This window comes from Oncorhynchus keta, unplaced genomic scaffold (genome assembly GCF_023373465.1).
Source record: "Oncorhynchus keta strain PuntledgeMale-10-30-2019 unplaced genomic scaffold, Oket_V2 Un_contig_1599_pilon_pilon, whole genome shotgun sequence".
NCBI classification, from domain to species: Eukaryota; Metazoa; Chordata; class Actinopteri; order Salmoniformes; family Salmonidae; genus Oncorhynchus; species Oncorhynchus keta.
In genome coordinates, this window is record NW_026279648.1 from 661372 (window position 1) to 686295 (window position 24924).

A 24924-nucleotide genomic window follows, 5' to 3' on the forward strand; every position below is an offset into this window, starting at 1 on the left:
CAAAGTCAGAGTCACTCTCTCACTGCCTCTCCTTCTTCAGGATCCTCATCATTGCACTGGCGCTTCCTCTGTTTCTCCTCCACTCTCTTTGATCACTCTCCTCCAACCCACATCTCCCACTCAGTCCAGAAGGTAAGCTCTACCTGCTGCCGAGGATTCCTCTGTCCAACCTCCCCTCCCTCCTGCCCAGTCCTGCCATCTGTTTCCCTCTCTCCCTGACCCCCAACTCCTGTGCCTTCATCAGGGTCCAGCCCTGAGTCTGGGCTGTGGTAGCGTCTGACATGCTTCTTGAGGCTGACGTTGTGGTTGAAGCTCTTGTCGCAGCGCTGGCATTGGAAGGGCCTCTCCCCAGTGTGGACGCGCAGGTGGGACTTCAGCTGGCTGAGCTGGGCAAAGGCACAGGGAAGGGCAACACGGACCATGTAAATACAATATGTCTGATTTAAATAAAAATGTAAAGCATTGTTTAAAAAATATATATTTACAGTAAATTTCCCTCTTCAAAATAGGAGTTTAAAAAAGTAACTAATTACTATTGCATACCTGGCACTTGAAGGGTTTGTCGTCACTGTGGGACAGCTCGTGCCTCTTTAGGCGGTGACCTTTGTCGAATTCCTTGTAACATGTATGACAGATGTGTTTCTTGAACATGTGCTCTCTGAGATGGCGGTTCCGTATGAGGATGTTGTCAAACCTCAGTGGGCACTGAGCAGCTGTAGCATCTGTGATTTTTGAATCTGTGGGTCTTCGTGGGTCAGCTTGTCCAGCCGCGTCCTGAAGGATTGGAGGCAGAACTTACAGGGAAACTTAAGGTCCTGACGGTGTTGCCTCTGGTGACTCTTGAGGCCCAGTTCACTCGCACAACCCTGCTCACAGTTTGGACAGCGGAACATGAACTTGTGTTCACACTTATGGTGTTTCAGCCTGGTGGTGTACAGGACGCCACATTCAGGACAGAGGACCATATGGCGTTTGGAGTGTTTGAATTTCTGCCGGATGCTGGCAAGGTCCCCGGAGTCCAGTTCTCCAGCGGCACCACTGAACGTCTTCTGGTCCTGCTGGTTTCTCTGGGGTGATGATGAAGGTGATCCATCAGAGTCTTCAGCAGACCCTACCAAACCAGTCTCTCCTGCAGCCTGCTGCAATTGCCTTCCTCTGCTTCTCCCTTTCCCCCTACCCCTTCCCCTACTTCTTACCCTGATTCTCCCTTTCCTTCCCCCTACCTCTTCCTCTGCTTCTCACTTTCCCCCTACCCCTTCCCCTACTTCTTCCCCTGATTCTCCCTTTCCTTCCCCCTACCTCTTCCTCTGCTTCTCCCTTTCCCCCTACCCCTTCCCCTACTTCTTCCCCTGATTCTCCCTTTCCTTCCCCCTACCTCTTCCTCTGCTTCTCACTTTCCCCCTACCCCTTCCCCTACTTCTTCCCCTGATTCTCCCTTTCTTTCCCCCTACCTCTTCCTCTGCTTCTCACTTTCCCCCTACCCCTTCCCCTACTTCTTACCCTGATTCTCCCTTTCCTTCCCCCTACCTCTTCCTCTGCTTCTCACTTTTCCCCTACCCCTTCCCCTACTTCTTCCCCTGATTCTCCCTTTCTTTCCCCCTACCTCTTCCTCTGCTTCTCACTTTCCCCCTACCCCTTCCCCTACTTCTTCCCCTGATTCTCCCTTTCTTTCCCCCTATCTCTTCCTCTGCTTCTCACTTTCCCCCTACCCTTCCCCTACTTCTTACCCTGATTCTCCCTTTCCTTCCCCCTACCTCTTCCTCTGCTTCTCACTTTCCCCCTACCCCTTCCCCTACTTCTTACCCTGATTCTCCCTTTCCTTCCCCCTACCTCTTCCTCTGCTTCTCACTTTCCCCCTTCCCCTACTTCTTCCCCTGATTCTCCCTTTCCTTCCCCCTACCTCTTCCTCTGCTTCTCACTTTCCCCCTACCCCTTCCCCTACTTCTTCCCCTGATTCTCCCTTTCTTTCCCCCTACCTCTTCCTCTGCTTCTCACTTTCCCCCTACCCCTTCCCCTACTTCTTCCCCTGATTCTCCCTTTCTTTCCCCCTACCTCTTCCTCTGCTTCTCACTTTCCCCCTACCCCTTCCCCTACTTCTTCCCCTGATTCTCCCTTTCTTTCCCCCTACCTCTTCCTCTGCTTCTCACTTTCCCCCTACCCCTTCCCCTACTTCTTCCCCTGATTCTCCCTTTCTTTCCCCCTACCTCTTCCTCTGCTTCTCACTTTCCCCCTACCCCTTCCCCTACTTCTTCCCCTGATTCTCCCTTTCTTTCCCCCTACCTCTTCCTCTGCTTCTCACTTTCCCCCTACCCCTTCCCCTACTTCTTCCCCTGATTCTCCCTTTCCTTCCCCCTACCTCTTCCTCTGCTTCTCACTTTCCCCCTACCCCTTCCCCTACTTCTTCCCCTGATTCTCCCTTTCTTTCCCCCTATCTCTTCCTCTGCTTCTCCCTCTACTACTTGTTGCTCTCTCCTCCTCTGGGTCAAATTCAGAGTCACTCTCTCTCAGTCCCTCATCCTCCTCTTCCTCTGGGTCAAAGTCAGAGTCACTCTCTCTTTGGCCATCTTCCTCATCTGTTTCCTTCTCCTCACCCTCCAGCTCAACACCCATCTGCAGCGACCTCAGTCTTCTCTCATCTGTCTATCTGAGAGGTAGGGCTTTCAGAGTCCTCGGGCTCTATAGAGTATATTGTCAACTCAATAGAGGCCCGCTGCTCAGCACCATTCTCCGGTTGTTCACCACCTAGGGACTTTTCTCTCCTCTCCTCTCCATCATCATTCTCCTGTAAGGACAGACTATTTTCATCCTGACTTCGTGCACTGTCCATCTCACTGTCCAACACCACCTCAGTCACTTTCTTGATCTCCTCAGCTCCTTTGTTCGCCTCCTTCTTCCACCTCACCAATGACGAGCCACTTCCCCCTGGTCTTGGTGGCTGGTCTACAGTCACCTCCATTTCCAGAGAGCCGGTCAGCTCCAGGGCCTCATGTGTGTCCTCAGATGGCAGAGCCACATGCACCTCAGCCACCTTAACAAGGCATACACCATTATTGGAGTGATAATTATGTTAGAGCTAGAGATACCACAGAATACAAACAACTGAAGTTAGTTAGTTACCTCACAATATCAACTGTTAATCCTGAAATACCAACCTGGGTGTTCTGTGGCTCTTCCCCATTTCCTCTGTGTGTTGTCTGGAAAACAGACTGGTTGCTTGCCTATGTCATGAGGTGGTTGCAGCTACGGCAGTGTTGGTTTAAAGAGAGGCACGTCCTGTCACTCTGCGTCTGGATCACACTCACAGCTGCACTGCTCACACCGCTGAAACAGCTGCAGCAGGCAGTTGATGTTCATGATAATATATTCTGGAGAGGGAGGGGGACAACAGGTTGTGGGGGGGCAGCTAACCTGCATCAAATTTGGAAAAAGAAGGGGTCATTTCCTACCACTTGGCTCTTGCAAATTCATATACATTAGCATATTTGGAAGAGACCGGTGGAATGTTCCTCAGTCATTCGCATCATCGCACAATCTTATCGTCTAGGAACATGCCTGGATTAAAATACACTAAATTGCTCATTTAACATCTCATTCATATGGAGTTAGTCCCCCTTTGCTGCTATAACAGCCTTTCCTCTTCTGGGAAGGCTTTCCCCTAGAGGTTGGAACATTGCTGCAGGGACTTGCTTCCATTCAGCCACAAGAGCATTGGTGAGGTTAGGTACTGATGTTGGCCGATTACATTGGCTCGCAGTCGGCGTTCCAATTCATCCCAAAGGTGTTTGATGGGGTTCAGTTCAGGGCTCTGTGCAGGCCAGTCAAGTTCTTCCACAGCAATTGACAAACCAAAACACTTTGTGCATGGGGGCATTGTTATGCTGAAACAGGAAAGGGCCTTCCCCAAACTGTTGACACAAAGTTGGAAGCACATAATCATTTAGAATGAGATTGTATGCTGTAGAGTTAAGATTTCCCTTCACTGGAACTATAGGGCCTAACCCTAAAAAACACCAAACCTTACAGTTGGCACTATGCATTGGGGGTAGGTAGCGTTCTCCTGGAATCCGCGAAACCCAGATCAAATCAAAATCAAATCAAATGTATTTATATAGCCCTTCGTACATTAGCTGATATCTTAAAGTGCTGTACAGAAACCCAGCTTAAAACCGTAAGCAATGCAGGTGTAGAAGCACGGTGGCTAGGAAAAACTCCCTAGAAAGGCCAAAACCTAGGAAGAAACCTAGAGAGGAACCAGGCTATGTGGCCACCCCAGGCTATGTGGGGTGGCCAGTCCTCTTCTGGCTGTGCCGGGTGGAGATTATAACAGAACATGGCCAAGATGTTCAAATATTCATAAATGACCAGCATGGTCAAATAATAATAATCAGAGGCAGAACAGTTGAAACTGGAGGAGCAGCACGGCCAGGTGGACTGGGGACAGCAAGGAGTCATCATGTCAGGTAGTCCTGAGGCATGGTCCTCCGAGAGATAGAAAGAAAGAGAGAAAGAGAGAATTAGAGAGAGCATACTTAAATTCACACAGGACACCGGATAGGACAGGAGAAGTACTCCAGATATAACAAACTGACCCTAGCCCCCCGACACAAACTACTGCAGCATAAATACTGGAGGCTGAGACAGGAGGGGTCAGGAGACACTGTGGCCCCATCCGATGACACCCCCGGACAGGGCCAAACATGAAGGATATAACTCCACCCACTTTGACAAAGCACAGCCCCCACACCACTAGAGGGATATCTTCAACCACCAACTTACCATCCTGAGTAGGCTGCATAGATTTCATGACAAAAAGCTTTTGTAAATTGAAATTTGCTATCGTAAATGTTAGCAACACCTCCGCCTTTGCGGGATGCACGGGGGATATGGTCACTAGTGTAGCCAGGAGGTGAGGCCTCATTTAACACAGTAAATTCATCAGGCTTAAGCCATGTTTCAGTCAGGCCAATCACATCAAGATTATGATCAGTGATTAGTTAATTGACTATAATTGCCTTTGAAGTAAGGGATCTAACATTAAGGAGCCCTATTTTGAGATGTGAGGTATCTCTTTCAATAATGACAGGAATGGAGGAGGTCTTTATCCTAGTGAGATTAATAAGGCGAACACTGCCATGTTTATTTTTGCCCAGCCTAGATCGAGGCACAGACACGGTCTCCATGGGGATAGCTGAGCTGACTACACTGACTGTGCTAGTGGCAGATTCCACTATGCTGGCAGGCTGGCTAACAGCCTGCTGCCTGGCCTGCACCCTATTTCATTGTGGAGCTAGAGGAGTTAGAGCCCTGTCTATGTTAGTAGATAAGATGAGAGCACCCCTCCAGCTAGGATGGAGTCCGTCACTCCTCAGCAGGTCAGGCTTGGTCCTGTTTGTGGGTGAGTCCCAGAAAGAGGACCAATTATCTAAAAATTCTATCTTTTGGGAGAAAACAGTTTAACCAGCGATTGAGATTCATCCGTCGGACTGCCAGATGGTGAAGCGTGATTCATCACCCTAGAGAAGGCGTTTCCACTGCTCCAGAGTCCAATGGCGGCGAGCTTTACCACTCCTGCCTGCGTATGGCATTGCGCATGGTGATCTTAGGCTTCTGTGCGGCTGCTCGGCCACGGAAACCCATTTCATGAAGATCCCGATGAACAGTAATTGTGCTACGTTACTTCCAGAGGCAGTTTGGAACTTGGTAGTGAGTGTTGCAGAGGACAGACTTTTTTAACGCGCTTTCAGCACTCACAGTCCAGTTCTGTGAGCGTGTGTGGCCTACTTGCACAGTGCCGTTCTTCACTTGAAGAATTTCTGGATCCAGCTGGTGACACGCATGCTTTGGTGCATGTTGCTGTATAGCTCCCCTGTTGTTCAATACCATGGGGCCTTCTGCTCTGCTTACTGCCTCTGCATAAGAGAGACTGAATTGCCCTGAATTTTGTCCACCTCCATCTCTTTCACCCTAGTTGGGTATTCCAAGGATGTCGCCTCATATTCTCCTCCACAGTCAGTTGCAACCCTTTATTCCTTTGCAATTCTTCCTTCCATCTGTAGACACTCCATCAGGGATGGGTAACTCCAGTCCTCAGAGGGGCCTGATTGGTGCCACACTTTTTCCCCAGCTCTCTCACACACACACACGCACACACACACACACACACACACACACACACACACACACACACACACACACACACACACACACACACACACACACACACACACACACACACACACACACACACACACACACACACACACACACGACTCCAATAATCAACTAATCATGATCTCCAGTTTAGAATGCAATTAATTTAAATCAGCTGTGTTTACTAGGGATTGGGGAAAAATGTGACACCACACCACAGTTGGGTTCACAAGTCTTTACAGTACAGAGTAGAGAACACTAGCATTAAGTAGCTTAATGTATTGTATTCTACTGTGATGTACTTTAATGTCCAAACTTGTGAAACATTGATGTCTATGATTGATTCAGATTTGGTCTTGTTTTGAAGCAAAGCAACCAAATGTCTTGTTTGGGGCAGAGCTCACTAAAATAAGACAGTGTGTAGAACAACACCCAAATATGCTAAGTAGGCGATTGTATATTTATACCATTTGAGTACCCATTTAGTATACATCACCATGAATAGAAGGACAATATCCATATCAGGGACCTGATGAAATTCTGTTACCTTAATATGTTACTCAGTTTAAATCCACTTCACATACTGTAGTTCAATAACCAAAATATATATTTTTCAAAGTCAATGTGTCATGTCATAGTTGACACCCCATTATTTTCTTAATTCGGAGCAGATATTTAAGAGGTATTTTTAAAGTGGACAAAAAACTGAGGGAGATTATTACCGAAGTTCTGTTACCACACTTTGCATCTGCACAGTTCTTCCAGATAATGTGTTTTTGTTAACATGTCTATGTAAATGGTTAAAAGTAGTCAAATCAAATTGTATTGGTCACATACACATGTTTAGCAGATGTTATTGCGGGTCTAGCTCCAACAGTGCAGTAATATCTAACAAGTAATATATATCAATTTCACAACAATACACACAAATTTAGGAATGGAATTAAGAATATATAAATATTTGGATGAGCAATGTCAGAGCGGCATAGACTAATACAGTAGAATAGAATACGGTATATGAGATGAGTAGGGCAAAATATGTAAACATTTATTAAAGTGACTATTGTTCCAAGTATTAAAGTGGCCAGTGATTTCAAGTCTGAATATAGGGCAGCAGCCTCTAAGGTGCTAGTGATGGCCATTTAACAGTCGGATGGCCTTGAGACAGAAGCTGCTTTTCAGTCTCTCGGTCCCAGCTTTGATGCACCTGTACTGACCTCGGCTTCTGGATGATAGAGGTGTGAACAGGCAGTGGCTCGGGTGGTTGTTGTCCTTGATGATCTTTTTGGCCTTCCTGTGACATCGGGTACTCTAGGTGTCCTGGAGGGCAGGTAGTTTGCCCCCAGTGATGCGTTGGGCAGACGCACCACCCTCTGGAGAGCCCTGTGGTTGCTGGCGATGTAGTTGCCATACCAGGCGGTGATACAGCCTGACATATTGCTCTCAATTATGCATCTGTAAACGTTTGTGAGGGATTCAGGTGCCAAGCCAAATTTCCTCAGCCTCCTGAGATTGAAGAGGCACTGTTGCGCCTTCCTCACCACAATGCCTGTGTGGGTGGACCATTTCAGTTTGTCAGTGATGTGTACGCAGAGGAATTTGAAGCGTTCCACCTTCTCCACTGCGGTCCTGTCGATGTGCATAGGGAGGGGGAGGGTGCTTCCTCAGCTCATTTTGTTTTGTTGACTTTTGGTGAGGGTTATTTTCCTGGCACCACACTCCCAGAGCCCTCACCTCCACCCTGTAGGCTGCCTCACCACTGTTGGTAATCAGGCCTACTACTGTTGTGTCATCTGTAAACTTGATGATTGAGTTAGAGGCATGCGTGGCCACGCAGTCATGGGTGAACAAGGAATACAGGAGGCGGCTGAGCACGCACCCTTGTGGGGCCTCTCTTCAGGATCAGCGAAGTGGAGGTGTTGTTTCCTACCTGCACCACTTGAGGGCAGCCCAGAAGTCCAGGACCCAGTTGCACAGGTTCAGACCCAAGGCCCCAAACTTTCTTTCACAATATTTCTTTACAGACTAATACACTTGAAACAAATAACCAAACCGAAAAGTGCAGATATTACTAGTGCTTCCCCCGCGATCAAACCGCCATAAAATAAAAACGCAGCCTAACGTGAACATTGACAGCTGCCTTGAAGGACAAAAATAAAGGAGAGAGAATTTTACGCGCCATCATTAAAATTAAACACTTAAATTCACTCCGGTCTGTCCACGGGACTTGTTGTCCTGCTTCTTGGATGCTGATCGAATTATTGTAGGTTTTAAAGCGGTCTCTGGTGGTGCAGGATTACTGAGGTATACAATTAATGGATGCTTCTGGGAGTCAGCCATGTTGACAGACGTCTAAATATAGGGATAGTTAAAGGACTCATTCAAAGATATTTATAACTAATCCCTTTCTCGCTGTGACTCAGCTGAGTCTTCTTCTATGTCAAAGCGGTCCGCAAACAATCATTTAAGTGCATGCTGCCTTGCTACTTGCTAAAATAATTAAAGAAGTCCTGGATGCAATCATTGATGAAACACAGTCTGGCTTCATGAGGAACAGACATATTTCTAACAATGTCAGACTAGTATTAGACATACTTGACTACTCAGACCTAATAACTGAGGATAGCTTCATATTATTTTTTTGATTTTTATAAAGCATTTGACACAGTAGAGCATCAGTTTCTCTTCCACTCCCTTGAGAGACTTGGCTTTGGGGAATTTTTCTGTAAGGCTATTAAGACTCTCTATGCAAATGGTAACAGCTCTATCAAATTGAAATATGGCACCTCACCTAGATTTGCGTTAAAGAGAGGAATTAGGCAAAGTTGTCCTATCTCTCCATACCTGTTTTTATTAATCACCCAACTTCTTGCAAATTATTTCAATAATAGTCCTGTACAAGGTATTTCCATAGCTGGTGAAGAAATTATTATAAGCCAGCTGGCTGACGGTACTACACTTTGTCTGAAAGACGCTAACCAAATTCCCATATTGATCAATGTGATACAATCCTTTTCCAAAGCGTCTGATCTATATCTTAAACATTAATAAATGTGAACTCATTGCTGTCAAAGATTGTGTGACACCTTCATATTATGGTATTCCAGTAAAAGAAGAACTTACATATTTAGGCATAACCATTACAAAGGATCAGAAGTCTAGAGGCTTACTAAATTTTAACCCTCTTATTAAAAACCCCCAGAAGAAACTAAATCAATGGCTACAGAGGGACTTATCTTTAAAAGGTAGAGTCCTAATAACCAAGGCTGGAGGTATCTCTAGACTAACATATGGTGCTCTATCTTTATATCTTGACAGTAAAATAAGCAAGGAGATAGACCAGGTGCTTTTCAACTTTCTTTGGAGAAACCGTACCCATTACATGAGGAAAACTGTTGTAATGAACACTTATGAGAATGGTGGACTGAATGTTCTGGACTTTACTACTTTAAATAATACTTTTAAGATCAATTGGATAAAACAATTCCTAAGAAGACCCACTTCTATCTGGAATGTTATTCCTCATCATGTCTTCTCTACTTGGTGGCCTTAACTTCATGTTGTTTTGCAATTATAATATTGACAAAGTTCCAGTGAAACTTTCTGCTTTTCATCAGCAGGTTTTCTTGTCATGGTCCTTAATTTACAAACACAATTTATCCTATCCTATATCCTATTGGTGAGCCAACTGGTAAATGCAGAGGGTCTTTTACTCAATTATAAAGAATTCTTATCACTTTACAAGGTCCCTGTAACACCTAAAGATATTGCAATTGTTTTAGATGCCATTCCCTCAGGTGTTTGCTATGTTATTCAGGAACGTGTCAAGACCTGACCCTCAGAGCCTACCTTCTATTGACCCTGTTGACTCATCAGTAGGAAAGATTTGTTTCTCGTTTGGTCCATTCAACAACAGAGCGATACGATCCTTGTTTCAGCAGGATGTTGTATCTATACCTTATGTCATGCCTTATTGGAATGCATTTATTGATCATATCTGTTGGAAAAAAGTTTGGATGTTGCCACACACGTACCTACTTGTTAACAAAATTAAGGAAGTTTCCTTTAAAATTATTCATAAATATTATCCTGCCAACCACTATATGAAGAAGTTTAAGGAAAACATCAACTCAAATTGCTCCTTTTGTAATGACCACCCAGAAACAGTTGTGCATCTTTTTTGGCATTGTATGCATGTAAGAAAACTGTGGCAAGATATCAGTAGGTTTATAATTGAACACTTTTATGAAGATTTTACACTATTGTGGAGAGATGTACTTTATTGGATTCTTTACATACAATAGAAATAAGCGGAATCATTTTTATGTAATTAATTTCATTATACTTTTGGCCAAATTTCGTATACACAAATTTAAATTTACGAACAGAAAACCACATTTTCATACCCTACAAAAAGAAATTGAACTGTATTTTAAAACGGTTAAATGCTCTACTAACAAAAAAGCCTTTAGAATTGTAAGTATATGCATGTCCCTTAAGGTCCTTGTGTAATTGTAATGTGATATTGTACCCCCTAGCTCGATTGTCCATTGTTTGTAATCTATGTATGCTTGTGTTCCCTCATGTGCTTTATGTATTGATTTGTTAATAAAAAAAATATTTTAAAAAGTGCATGTCGCCAACTACTGTGTGGGAATGTAGGCACAGAGCAAGAGCTATGTATTCTTCTTTGGGTTTTATGGCGAACTACACTCAAAAGGTAAAGTGTCGCCCACAACTGGACTGGGGGTAAAATAAATGACTAAATAAACATTCTAGCCAATGAGAGGGCAGATATGTGTGAGAACAACAAGCACAACTCCATTATAAAAAAAATTTATCCAAGTTCCCGAAATGCCACATGCACCCACTTATCAGTAAATTCGTATCAACATAAACATGATGAAACTTAAATTCGATCAAATGAAACATTGCAGCAAATTAGAAATGTAATTTGATGTTTTTTGTTGTTGTTGTATGTAACCTTTATTTAACTGTTGACCAAATTCCACATTCTCTCATTGACCTCCCTAAAAGAAAATCCCCACTCCCACTGGTTAACATTGTATTTTCGCACTGACAGACTTTAGAGCGGAGTCAAGCCTCTTGCTTCCTCGCTGGTTATATCCAAGATAAGTTTATCTCTGTGCTTCTTAAGTAGTGGGCCGGTCCAGCCAGGAGAACTCAATATGCAATATATCAGCCAATAACATCTGTGGGGAGGAAATTCTTTGTAACATATTCAACAGCCTCAAGAGTTCTAAGAAATGTTCAAAGCCAAAACATTATGGTCATGACAAAACCGATAAGACTTTTTTTAAATGACACCAGTAGGTGGCTCCTGGTTCTGATCTGGTTCTCTCTGGGGTGGTGATGATAATGTATCCAGCTTTTCAACAGCAGTGTCCACATATACAGTGGGGCAAAAAAGTATTTAGTCAGCCACCAACTGTGCAAGTTCTCCCACTTAAAAAGATGAGAGAGGCCTGTAATTTTCATCATAGGTAGACTTCAACTATGACAGACAAAATGAGAAAGAAAATCCAGAAAATCACATTGTAGGATTTTTTTATGAATGTATTTGCAAATTATGGTGGAAAATAAGCATTTGGTCACCTACAAACAAGCAAGATTTCTGGCTCTCACAGACCTGTAACTTCTTCTTTAAGGGGCTCCTCTGTCCTCCACTCGTTACCTGTATTAATGGCACCTCTTTGAACTTGTTATCAGTATAAAAGACACCTGTCCACAACCTCAAACAGTCACACTCCAAACTCCACTATGGCCAAGACCAAAGAGTTGTCAAAGGACACCAGAAACAAAATTGTAGACCTGCACCAGGCTGGGAAGACTGAATCTGCAATAGGTAAGCAGCTTGGTTTGAAGAAATCAACTGTTGGAGCAATTATTATGAAATGGAAGACATACAAGACCACTGATAATCTCCCTCGATCTGGGGCTCCACGCAAGATCTCACCCCGTGGGATCAAAATGATCACAAGAACGGTGAGCAAAAATCCCAGAACCACACGGGGGGACCTAGTGAATGACCTGCAGAGAGCTGGGACCAAAGTAACAAAGCCTACCATCAGTAACACACTACGCCGCCAGGGACTCAAATCCTGCAGTGCCAGACATGTCCCCCTGCTTAAGCCAGTACATGTCCAGGCCCGTCTGAAGTTTGCTAGAGAGCATTTGGATGATCCAGAAGAAGATTGGGAGAATGTCATATGGTCAGATGAAACCAAAATGCTGAGTTGCATCCAAAGAACACCATACCTACTGTGAAGCATGGGGGTGGAAACATCATACTTTGGGGCTGTTTTTCTGCAAAGGGACCAGGACGACTGATCAGTGTAAAGGAAAGAATGAATGGGGCCATGTATTGTGAGATTTTGAGTGAAAACCTCCTTCCATCAGCAAGGGCATTGAAGATGAAACGTGGCTGGGTCTTTCAGCATTACAATGATCCCAAACACACCGCCCAGGCAACGAAGGAGTGGCTTCGTAAGAAGCATTTCAAGGTCCTGGAGTGGCCTAACCAGTCTCCAGATCTCAACCCCATAGAAAATATTTGGAGGGAGTTGAAAGTCCGTGTTTCCCAGCAACAGCCCCATAACATCATTGCTCTAGAGGAGATCTGTATGGAGGAATGGGCCAAAATACCAGCAACAGTGTGTGAAAACCTTGTGAAGACTTACAGAAAATGTTTGACCTCTGTCATTGCCAACAAAGGGTATATAACAAATTATTGAGATAAACTTTTGTTATTGACCAAATACTTATTTTCCACCATAATTTGCAAATAAATTCATTAGAAATCCTACAATGTGATTTTCTAGATTTTTTTCCCTCATTTTGTCTGTCACAGTTGAAGTGTACCTATGATGAAAATTACAGGCCTCTCTCATCTTTTTAAGTGGGAGAACCTGCACAATTGGTGGCTGACTAAATACTTTAGTATTTTGCTCGCTCGCTCTCGCTCGCTCGCTCCGTCTCTCGCTCGCTCCGTCTCTTGCGCTCCATCTCTCCCTCGCTCCGCATTAGCCTGCTGCTCCTCTCTGCTGGGCAGTCCCTTCATCTGTCTGTCTCTCATCTCCTTTTTCCTCCTCTAGGTACAGAGCCCTTTCCTCCCTGTTGGGTGCAGTGTCTGCATCACTGTACTGTAGATCCTCAGTCACCTCCATTACCAGAGAGCCAGTCAGCTCCAGTTCCCCCTTCTCAAACACCATGGCAGCAAACAGCTTCTTCTCTTCCTCGCTATAGGAGCCAACACTTCTAGTCTCGTGCTTCACAGACCCGTCCCTTTCCATCCTCAGGGAACAACTGTCATCTTTGTATTCACGCGGCAGGCCCACTGACACTTCACTCACCTAATCAAAAGAAAACAGAGATCAGTGTTATTGGCTACATGATGAAGTGTGTTTGATTCATATCTCATAGGAAACCCATCTCATACAGCAGCAGCATCATAACCTGTTCTCCGTGGTTTAACTCATCTGAGCTTCTGGGCTGAATGTTTACGCACTGGTCCTCCTCAATGGACAGACAACATTCTTCAGTGGCACTGCTGCCTGGAGTCTGGCCTAATCAACAGTGACTGTGTTAACACCCTTTCCTGACCAACCATGACGTCTGTCCTCGATGGCTCCCTCTTAACACAATAATTAAGAATTAGAAAACATATGTCCGTTTATATGGCTTGCCTACATGTCGTGCATAGAATGCCTACTGATGGGACATAACTTTTCATCTTACTGCTTGACATTTCCATGCTCTCATAATAGTTCCCTGGAAAAATGTTCTGAGCATACTAGTAACTTTCTGAGGTCGTCAGTCGGAGTATTGGCGTGAATGTTCAGGGCAACTTGCCATAGTCTCAATCGGTCGGATCTCTCAATGGAAGTTGGTGAAACATTATATTTGACCCAGTCCTAGTGTTTGTTATGGCAAGTTTTTACAATGCAGTCACGAACTGTATTGGAACAGGCGATGGAAGTCCGTCGATGTAACGCAAGTCTCAGCACACTTAGGTAGCTCGCTAACTTACTTGCTAACGTTGTTCAGTGGTACCGTTGCTGTCTGGCCAATCAACAGTGTCGGTTTTAAAATCCTCTCCTGAACAACCATGCTGTCTGACCTTCATGGCCTCGTCTTGTCGACCAATGTGTTTAAATACATAATAAAGAAGTAGAAACACTTATATAACATAGCTAGCTTTAAGCCATAGGAAAAAATGGGCTAACTAAACTTCAGTAGCAAGCGCCATTTCATCAGCTAGCTACAACAGAGATAATGGAGGAATGGAATTTCCATACCGTCTCTGCTACAAAGGCACATAAACAGGAAGTGAGGCACAAGTCTCTTCCAGAAATGAGATTTCCAGGCAACCATGTAAATTAAAGCTCCTAGCTGCAACCTAGGTTAAAAATAATGACTGTTATTTTCAACCTAGGCTGCAAACTAGCCCTGCAATTCTTGTGGTGGCCAACAGGGCTTAATAGCAGAGATACTTAATAAGGAGGGCCGCAGAGCTATAGGGGGTGGTGGGGACATTACTTGTCTGAGTAAGTGAGAGAGAGCTACCCTTTAAAAACTCATTATTTGATAAAATAATGTTATGGGAAACACAGTTCATTGTTTTTTCATGCTTAGTGAGCTTTTGCATTGTTAATGAATCACTCCGTGTTGATATCTCAATAGTGTGTGTGTGTCATCTTTACAGGTAAGAAGACAGGAACATAAAATATAGAATATTGCCCTCATTTATCATCATAGATCTACAAATAAAACAGACTGAGCGTAATTTAAAACAATGTTTTATTAAATCATAAATTCAACATCCCAAAAGTGCACAGGGGTTGAAAAACTCAACATTTTAAAAGTCAAGAAAGGTCAATTTAAGGAGAAAAAAATGATCATGTTCCTAGTGCAGTAGCTTCTCATAACCTATGGCTTGTGGCTGAATGAGATACAGCTCTCCTCATTATAACCATTTCTAGTCACACCCTGGATACGACTTCATCATCATATTAGTATTTGCTGATGATATCCTTAGCAAGTGAGATATAAGCTGTCATGGCATCCTCCTTGGACATACCTAGAAAATAAGAACACAAACACAACATTTATATTTTTTATTTAACCAGTAAAAGCCCATTGAGACCCAGAGTCTCCCTTTCAAGGGAGACCTGGCCAAGAAGGCAGCAACAATCAATACATTACAAAATAAAAACATACAACAACATGATCCAGACTAATAAAAAGCACTTACACTCCTCCGTAACAGAGTCTCCCATCAATATTTTAAATTCATTCAGTGGCACTAACATATCTAGATGAAGCATGGATTGGAGATTATTCCATGCATCTGGTGCACAAGAAGAGAAGGCAGTCTTGCCTAATACTGTGAATGTCCTGGGGACATTAAGTAGCAACCACCTAGCAGACCGGGTATGGTAACTGCTGGTGGTGAAGGAGACCAGACTACAGAGGTAAAGAGGGAGTTTACCCAAAAGGGCTTTGTAGATGAACACATACAAATGGATATTTCTGTGCATATAAAGTGAGGTCCAACCCACCATTTGGTACAAGGTGCAATGGTGGGTGAGTGACTTGGCATTTGTAATAAAGCCCAAGGATGCATGATAAACAGATAAACAGAGTCCAGTAAAAAAAGAGCTGCGAGTTCACTAGGGATTCATAGACCTTGGCCAGGATAGGGAGTTTAGAGATAGGACGATAGTTATTAGCATCTGAGGGATCTCCACCCTTTAGCAGTAGGAGGACATAAGCTGATTTCCAAATGCTGGGTATGGAACTGTTCAAGAGACACAAGTTGACAATGTGAGCCACAGGTTCAGTAATAATACCAGCTGCTATCTTTAAGAGGTAGGGGTCCAGGTTGTCTGGACCTGCAGACTTTTTAGTGTCTATAGCCTTTAGTGCTTTATAGACCTCAATATAAGGAACAGGCTCAAAGTTAAAATGTTTCACGAGGGCCTATATAATAGTTGACTGTAACAGAGGCCTGGGACCCACCATTATCAAAAACTGAACCAGCAGATATGAAGTGCTTGTTAAAACCCCTACAATATGGGCTGTATCCTTCACTTCATTAGAATCTATCATTAAATGGTCAGGAAGGCCAGGGGATACATTAGAACCTGACACTGAATTGATTCGCTTCCAAAACTTGATAGGGTTGTTTAGGTTCTTTGTGACTGCATTTAAATAGTAATCTGATTCGGACTTCCTGGGCATTTGTTTCTTAGCGCTCTGAGGGAGGCCCAGTCAACAGAAGCATTTGTATGTCTAACTTGAGCCCAAGAGATCTCTCTTTCTAATGAATTCTGCCAAGTTATCTGAAAACCAGGGATTGTTCCTTCCACATTTCTTCACAGGGGTATGCTTATCACAAATATCTTGTAAAAATAGTCCCAGGCAGTGTCAACATCGGGAATCAGACTTACTGTCAATATTATGATACAGATCATGTAAGAACGCTTGCTCATCAAACTGTCTAAAATGTATTTTAAAAATATAACGGGGTTTGGTCACTTTTGTATTTCTAACAAGCAATTGCACAGTGATCACTGACATCATTACAGAGTATTCCAGTCGATGTGTATTTGTGAGGGGTATTCGTTAGAATTAGTGTCCAATGGCGTTGATTTGTTAGGTGCTCTGGGATTCGGTCTTGTCGGCGCATAAATTAATTTGAGCGAGATTCAGAGAGTCACACAGTCCTTTAAAAGAGTCAGATACAGATGTAAGCATGTCCCAGTTCAAATATTCTCAAATAATGAATTCCGGGTCATTTAGAATGTGCAGGACATCAGAAAGAGAGTTTAGTGCGACTCCCGAAGCCGGTCTGTAGCAGCCGACGACGGTGATGTGGGAGTCCTTATATATATGTTCACTTTAACCGCAAAAAAATCAAAATGTTTGGCTATGGTAATCGAGAGAATTTCAGATGTGTTAAACTCGGATTTAACATAAATCCCTCGTTCTTTACTAATCCGATCCGTTCTAAAAAACCGTGTACCTGTAACGGATGTGAAACGGCTAGCTTAGTTAGCGGTGTGCGCTAAATAGCGTTTCAATCGGTTACGTCACTTGCTCTGAGACCTTGAAGTAGTAGTTCCCTTTGCTCTGCAAGGGCCGCAGCTTTTGTGAAGCGATGGGTAACGATGCTTCGAGGGTGACTGTTGTCGTTGTGCGCAGAAGGTCCCTGGTTCGCGCCCGGGTATGGGCGAGGAGACAGTTTAAAATTATACTGTTACATACCCATCAATAAAAATCCAGTTATTTGACACAGATTTCCTTAAAACCATTACGTCTGCATTTGTCGTTTTGGCCCATATTCTAATAATGTCTATTAAAAAATATATATATTCTTCTGACATTAACATGCAAAAACCTGCTGTTTTTAAAATCATATGGAGTCGGTAAAGATTGCATGGTATCTACAGGGTCCAGGGTTTGGTCGCACATTACCAGAGATCATCAATAAAAGCACAACAATATATCTCAGTTGCCCAATAGGCGAGGACTTGGCGGAGCCAGCACCATTGTCAATGAAACGAACCGAGTTTTTCGACACAGAAAAAAAAAGTAATTCAATAGTTTGAGATTTTGGAAGTATGCCATCAAGTGTAGGTCCAGTTGCGTTTGAGAGTGGTACACATGTAATTGCAGAGAGAGACCAAGTTCCTGGTGGTATTGCCATGATGGTCTCGTCGGAGTGTTTGAAAATTGTAGGGCACAAAGCGAAGATAATTCACTCACCAATTGACCATTCCGCCTATTTAATCCAGGATGGCATTGAGTAAAGTGCAGGCACAGTAACAGATACATAATGACAGTTTTTAGAGGTATTTCAGAACAGGTGTGTAACGACCAGTAGACGTTGTATAACAAGGTAGATTTCCCCAATGCCCGCGGTGCATCAGGTTTTCCAATCCGATAACCGCTTCTCCGCTCCTAGTCCTCAATGCGCACCTGCGCTCGCGTAGCAGGCCTTTTGCGCGCAGACAGACACTCTTGACACGGCGAGCTCCAACTCTAGAAAGGTGTAATAAAAAATAAAGGCTTTCTCGATCCGAAATCTTTGTATAAGTAAATGTCGTCAAATAGAGACTGAGATATACAAATAATAGTTGTTATATACAGCATCCACCTTCACATAAAAAGTATTTGCTTCTGTAAACAGGGCCAAGGTCATTAAAAGATAAAAACGATTAAAACTCTGCTCGCAAGGATCACACATAGAAACGGCCAGACTTATTGGCTTCCATCTTGGATTCTTACCACTGTAAATCTGGTAACATACGCACCCGTGTACATTCAGTTAAAAGTGTTGGTGAATTGTGATTGCAGCCTTCAATGTCAAGTACAATCTCTAGATGGGGGGTTATCATTATCCCTTGCTGTAGCATTTTGTTCACTAAATGTTCATAATTGATTAAAATGTTCCAAAGACTGAAACAAGGGTATAGGATGGAGGGCTAGTGTGTAGGCGATTCCTTTTTTACATTCTGAGAGAAGACAACATCTTTTTATTTTACCTTTCCTAGAATCCCAGGCCTCCCACTTGGCTTTTCCCTTCATGTCTAACATGCCTGGCTTGTCTGTGGAGAATAAGAGAGGACAGTATTTAGGACATCAGTGGTGACTGGTAAAATAAATGAAGAGAAACCAGACCAGATTTAAGGTTAGGCTTTATGTTCTATTGTCCTACCAATACTAGTGTGGGTATCTGATATGGCCAGTTTGGAAAGCAGTTTTCTGATATCTGGGAGATGAGCACCATATCTACCCAGAATTTGCTAAAATAATTGTTATTCTCTCCATATAATTGTAATGGTCCTTTCACTTGTGTATGTTCTGTACAATGATGTATTTCAATTAGCATGTTTTAAATGGCACAAAGAAAATTCCATACCAATGTTGATGTCTCCAAATATGGCCTGCTTATACAGACCATACATGTCCAGCAGCTCCTGGTCTGAAGGTCTGGACTTCACCTTCTTCACATCATCTGCTACTCGCTCAAACTCTGCCTGCATAGAGAGATGGAAGAATGGAGGGAAAGGGACAGATAGGAAAACGATACAGCACAGAAACTCCAGAATGTAACCTAATCTACAGCACTACAGCCTATTACTGCCCACTACTGAGCAGCCAAACAATGGGTCCTTATTCCATTTAGACCTGTCGATGCCAATTTGTTCGCATGAATAATCTACTTTACACAGATCTCCAATAAAAAAAACAGCAAGGCTAAATGGGACAATGGGCACATTCATCTAATCAGAAAGGAAACCCCCAAACTAATTTATGTTCCACATGCAGTTTTAATAAAACTAAAATACTATTTGGTTGTACATTCCTTCAATCTGACTACAGTGTAATGTTAAGTTGGCCCAAAACCAACCAGAAGAAGGTTGACCCTGTAAAATCATCTGGTTGTTTCAACTTTCTTCTGGTTGGTTTTAACTTTCAACTTTCTGCTGGTTGGTTTTGGGCCAACTTACACTGTAGGAAGATCAAATGTACAACCAAAATAAAAAATGGGTGTACAGTGCATTCGGAAAGTATTCAGACCCCTTCACTTTTTCCACATTTTGTTACGTTGCAGCCTTATTCTAAAATTGATGAGGGGTGAAATGATTTAATCAATCTACACACAATACCTCATAATGACAAAGTGAAAACAGGTTTTTAGACATTTTTCCACATTTATAAAAAATTAAAAACAGATATCACATTTACATAAGTATTCAGACCCTTTACTCAGTACTTTGTTGAAGCACCTTTGGCAGCGATTACAGTCTCGCGTCTTCTTGGGTATGACACTACAAGCTTGGCACACCTGTATTTATTTAATATTTATTTAACTAGGCAAGTTAAGAACAAATTATTATTTACATTGACGGCCTACCCCAGCCAAACCAGGACGACACTGGTCCAATTGTGCACCGCCCTATGGGACTCCCAATCACAGCTGGTTGTGATACAACCTGGAATCGAACCAGTGCCGCCTCTAGCACTGAGCTGCAGTGCCACTCGGGAGCCCCTGTATATTGGACCTGTGACTCTAGGTTTTTAATACAATCAGTTGGTTCGATTTATTTCCCCCGTTACTGAAATAGTTGTTCCTATTCAAATCATTTAGGTTGTCTTTTTTTAAATCAAGTTTCCTAACCCTGACAGTCATTCTGAATGTAGGTTGCGGGTGAATAAAAATTCCAACTGTTGGATATCTTAACTCTGGCTGGATTACAATAAGAACTACACATCACTTTGCAAGCCACCATAATGTAACTTGCAGACTTAATGTGGCCTGTAAACCAGGAGGTTCTTAACACCACTGTGTTAGGGTAAATCGAGGGCATCAAAGTAAGGCCTTATGATATGTGTAATGTATTGTCAAGTTTAATTTTAATGATAACATTCAGCTAGGTACTTATTTGGTGAAAGCCACAGGCCTTTAAAATGAAATAATTCAACAACAATGTCTCTGTCACTAACAAATGGAGTCATGGGTGGTAACTACCATCCCCTCAAAAAGAAAAGGCACCATGTGAAACATGCAAATTGGGCTTTAAACCCAAAACAGTGTAACAGTGTTTTTGTTTAACACTAATAGGAGTTAACTGTTGATCAACACTAGTGTTGAACAGAAATAACACAGAGTTCATTATCTCATAGTGTTACATTTGAGTAACATTGACAAGTTTAATGCAGTGTTATTTTTTTACACTTTCGGAGTGTTACATTTAAGTGTTATAACAAAAGTACTTTTTACACTCTGTAGAGTGGGACCATATGTACTCTGAGATAGTAGATAAAATGAACTCTTTAAGTGTTGATTTAACGCAGCAAAATGTGCTGTGTACATAGTGGGAGCAGCACAGAAACAACATTATTGCTTAATTATAATACGTAGTACATACATACAGTAGCCTAGCTATTATTGGTCTTGGAAGCGTGACGGAACTACATACTTAGTCTGTAGAAACATTAATATTTGATCTTAAGGGCCTCTGTTGATGACGGCAGCTGGTATCCAATACACATCAGCATCATTGCGCATCATTCCGAGATGGCCAGCAAATCAAACTCTAAATTTCATACGCATTTAAAGCAATACACAGGCATGACTCAGTAAATAAATAACATAACGGTAAACGTAGTCTATATGCGTATGTACAAGTCTACCTACCACCAGCTACCACATCAGTCGACCATTCGCATCTCTTATAAAAACGTAGGCCTAACCCCGTTATCTTGATCGACTCATCACTTAGATAGATGTGTCCGCCAAGTGTGCAGGGAAACCATAGCCTACCTGAAGAGACATCTCGCAAAGTTCAACTCCGTAGGCTACTGTAGGTAGTATTAGCCCGAAGTGTCCTCTCGGCTGTGTGAATAGCTCTGACTGCAGCTGTAACTGGGAGCTTACAGTAAATATCGGTCAATGCCTCGGGAGTCGGGACCGCAGTGGGGTGGATAGACAGCTGATTGGCTGACCAAACATACTGAGATTCAGCAGTCTGTGGTTCTAATTCAGAAGTCTGTGCATCTGAGGGTCTGATTCGGGAGACTGAAGGCTTGGTAGCATCCAGTGGTTTCCAGTGGTTCTGATGGGTCATATGGTTTGTAGCTAGTATTATTAAGTGGCTTTGGTTTTTCTTAGTAAATTGTCAATATAATATTAGAAGATTGTTTGGTGGCCTTTTTTGCTCGCGGTCAAGTAGATTAGCTCTATGCGGGTTTGAGGGGCGTGGCTCTGTTGAAACGTCATCAACCTCAGGCATACAATATGGCTGCGCCCATGGACACAGCACATTAGTTGTGTCCACTGACCTACAACTGCTTTTTTAATTGTTATAATTGGGGTAAAAACCCGACGGCTGTGAGTATATAAGTAACTATGGCAGTTTGTTAGCTCGATATGTTTAACTTAGGTTTGTTTGATAACTTGTTAAAACTACTCGCTATATCTATAGACATCCTGGGAAATGTCTGTCGCTGAATAATTAGTCAGCCAGCTAGCTAGCTAAGTGATGTGTAGTAGTAATAGAGGGGGAAACATTGTTACAGGGCAAACTTACTACCTTTACATACAGGTTAGAGGACCACAGTACAGAGCCCGTATTTTACTTTATCTGACGATGTAATCTGATTCCAGATCTACCCTCATAGCCAAAGGCTGTAGTGATATTTTTAGTTTTTTTGGTGTTCGTTTTTATGGCAAAGGTTGTACTGTGCTAACAGGGTTTAAGCCCCACCCCAGCATCATCCCTCAATCACTACTGTGAATTAACATTCAAGGAGTCTACCCCACAGAACTAGAGCAATAGAAAATATTATATTTATATGCTACCCTGCTGGTAAATGCAGTTCATGTGAATTCCTACTTTCTTCACTCCAGATAAAGATGGCCACTCCAGGCAAAGTGTCGAAAAAGGAACGGAAGAAGCAGATCCCAGCTAAGACGTCCCTGAACTCCCCCTACAGACTGCAATGGAGCCCGCTGCAGAGTGATGATGTACACTTCATCCTGGACACTCTGAAGAGCAAACTGTCAGCAACTGGCCTGGAAAAGAAAGAGGTGAAAGGGTTTCGACAGTGGGGGAAAAAGAGAAATAAGAACCCACCTACAGGACATGACTCGGTAGCTGAGCCCCCACAGATAACCCTCGACGCTGTAACACCGGAATGTCCTGTTAAACCCAGAGAGCAAGGCTGGACTGACGTAGCCGCTAGGAGGCAGCTGGCCATCGGCATCAATGAAGTCACCAAGGCTCTGGAGAGGAACCAGCTCCGGCTGGTGCTCGTGTGCAAGTCGGTCAAACCGCCGCACATGACGAGCCACCTGATAGCGCTGTGCCGGACGCGGGGCGTGGCGGCATGCCAGGTGCCGCGTCTCAGTGAGAGTGTGGCGGGACTGCTGGGGCTGAAGTGCGTCCTGGCACTGGGATTCAGACAAGGGGACAGGAACGAGGATGGGACGTTCTCCGACACTGTGGAAGCTATTGTACCCAGAGTGCCTGCTCTGCAGGTTGCCTGGATACCAAGCCCTCCCAGTGAAACAGATGTAACAGTTGAGGGGCAGGTAGGAGAGGAAGAGGGAACAGCTGCAGGGCAAATGGGGTTGGAAAAGGGAGAGGAGACAAGAGGCCAAAAACGGAAAATTGAAGACATTTCTCCAGACATTACAGAACGTCCATCCTGCGTACTTCAGCCTCTTAAAGTGAAAAAGATTATCCCCAACCCCTATAAAATACGGAAACCAAAAACTAAGAAAAAGTAGAAGCAATTTATGTACAAAAGATGACATGAAACAGTAGTGTAGGCAACCCTGGATGCTGATTGGAGGTGATCTCTACTACCAATCTGGAGGAAACACTCCCAAAATCCCATGGAGGACTTAAATTAAATATTAGACAGCACACTCAGATGTATCTTTTAAAGTCTAGATGAGTTTATTCCATCATGCTGGTATAGCTTGTGTGACTATTTGAAACATATTCAGAATTTGGACGAGGTCCTGTTTAAACACTGCTGGTTCTAATTCCTCATTTCTTTTACAGCCTGCCAAGGAGTTCAATAAAAATACTGTTTTTCAGTTAGAGAAAAGTGTGTTATTTCAAAACTACACATGTTGATATATATTTTTAAAAATCTTAAGGCAAGGACTTTGGGTGCTCTCACTTGGGGTATCTGCATTGTATCAAAAACTGTCTTGTGCTCAAATTCAAACAAGTTGAAGTACACATCCACAACAGATCCAACACTCAAGGTGCCCCTGGGACTAATAAACACATGGCTGACTCAGAACTGATGGCCAAAACCGTGAATCTATTTCAGTCAAATCAAAATCAAATCAAATTTATTTATATAGCCCTTCGTACATCAGCTGATATCTCAAAGTGCTGTACAGAAACCCAGCCTAAAACCCCAAACAGCAAACAATGCAGGTGTAAAAGCACGGTGGCTAGGAAAAACTCCCTAGAAAGGCCAAAACCTAGGAAGAAACCTAGAGAGGAACCGGGCTATGTGGGGTGGCCAGTCCTCTTCTGGCTGTGCCGGGTAGAGATTATAACAGAACATGACCAAGATGTTCAAATGTTCATAAATGACCAGCATGGTCGAATAATAATAAGGCAGAACAGTTGAAACTGGAGCAGCAGCACAGTCAGGTGAACTGGGGACAGCAAGGAGCCTTCATGTCAGGTAGTCCTGGGGCACGGTCCTAGGGCTCAGGTCAGTTGAAACTGGAGCAGGAGCATGGCCAGGTGGACTGGGGACAGCAAGGAGTCCTCATGTCAGGTAGTCCTGGGACATGGTCCTAGGGCTCAGGTCCTCCGAGAGAGAGAAAGAAAGAGAGAAGGAGAGAATTAGAGAACGCACACTTAGATTCACACAGGACACCGAATAGGACAGGAGAAGTACTCCAGATATAACAAACTGACCCTAGCCCCCGACACATAAACTACTGCAGCATAAATACTGGAGGCTGAGACAGGAGGGGTCAGGAGACACTGTGGCCCCATCCGAGGACACCCCCGGACAGGGCCAAACAGGAAGGATATAACCCCACCCACTTTGCCAAAGCACATCCCCCACACCACTAGAGGGATATCTTCAACCACCAACTTACCATCCTGAGACAAGGCCGAGTATAGCCCACAAAGATCTCTGCCACGGTACAACCCAAGGGGGGCAACCCAGACAGGCCGACCACAACAGTGAATCAACCCA

General features: G+C 43.5%; 3 protein-coding genes and 1 long non-coding RNA gene across 6 annotated transcripts in view; 1 reads left to right on the forward strand and 3 right to left on the reverse strand.

Moving 5' to 3' along the window:
- LOC118376269 (ribonuclease P protein subunit p38-like) overlaps nucleotides 1–24020 on the forward strand; it is a 55282-nt gene extending 31262 nt beyond the window's left edge. The window contains exons 1-2 of one of the 3 annotated variants that reach the window (XM_052502698.1): nucleotides 21673–21812; nucleotides 22592–24020. In XM_052502698.1, the coding sequence (XP_052358658.1) occupies nucleotides 21801–21812; nucleotides 22592–23473 (894 nt within the window). In that variant the 5' untranslated portion in view covers nucleotides 21673–21800 and the 3' untranslated portion in view covers nucleotides 23474–24020. Of the gene's footprint in view, nucleotides 1–21672; nucleotides 21813–21906; nucleotides 22073–22591 lie in introns of those variants that run through there. The other 2 variants (XM_052502699.1, XM_052502700.1) reach the window with 2 other exon arrangements.
- Nucleotides 93–2610, reverse strand: LOC127919208 (zinc finger protein 436-like). The gene is made up of 4 exons (XM_052502713.1): nucleotides 2467–2610; nucleotides 861–1067; nucleotides 544–774; nucleotides 93–386 (listed from the first exon to the last, which is right to left on the reverse strand). The coding sequence occupies exons 1-4, from the start codon at nucleotides 2608–2610 to the stop codon at nucleotides 93–95; spliced, it is 876 nt and encodes a 291-aa protein (XP_052358673.1).
- Nucleotides 10210–14513, reverse strand: LOC127919201 (uncharacterized). Its single transcript, XR_008102162.1, has 2 exons — nucleotides 14201–14513; nucleotides 10210–13523 (listed from the first exon to the last, which is right to left on the reverse strand). It is a non-coding gene; the product is annotated as an uncharacterized LOC127919201 (long non-coding RNA).
- LOC118376270 (acyl-CoA-binding domain-containing protein 7-like) lies at nucleotides 14954–21653 on the reverse strand. The gene is made up of 4 exons (XM_035762965.2): nucleotides 21506–21653; nucleotides 19097–19214; nucleotides 18720–18782; nucleotides 14954–15250 (listed from the first exon to the last, which is right to left on the reverse strand). Exons 1-4 carry the CDS (start codon nucleotides 21515–21517, stop codon nucleotides 15183–15185), a joined length of 261 nt encoding a protein of 86 aa, XP_035618858.1. The 5' UTR covers nucleotides 21518–21653; the 3' UTR covers nucleotides 14954–15182.
- Nucleotides 24021–24924: the final 904 nt, after the last annotated feature.

Bases quoted from the DNA above. Each gene is read 5' to 3' on its own strand.
- LOC127919208 (XM_052502713.1), bottom strand. From the start codon at position 2,610: ATGGGTGTTGAGCTGGAGGGTGAGGAGAAGGAAACAGATGAGGAAGAT. The intron at 1,068-2,466 runs GCAACAAGTAGT...TCATCACCCCAG, and splicing joins TTGACCCAGAGGAGGAGAGA to AGAAACCAGCAGGACCAGAA. The intron at 775-860 runs GCGAGTGAACTG...CCAATCCTTCAG, and splicing joins CAAACTGTGAGCAGGGTTGT to GACGCGGCTGGACAAGCTGA.
- LOC118376270 (XM_035762965.2), bottom strand. The intron at 18,783-19,096 runs GTATGGAATTTT...TATTCTCCACAG, and splicing joins ATTTGGAGACATCAACATTG to ACAAGCCAGGCATGTTAGAC. The intron at 15,251-18,719 runs GTAAAATAAAAA...CTTATTTTCTAG, and splicing joins GGCCTGGGATTCTAGGAAAG to GTATGTCCAAGGAGGATGCC.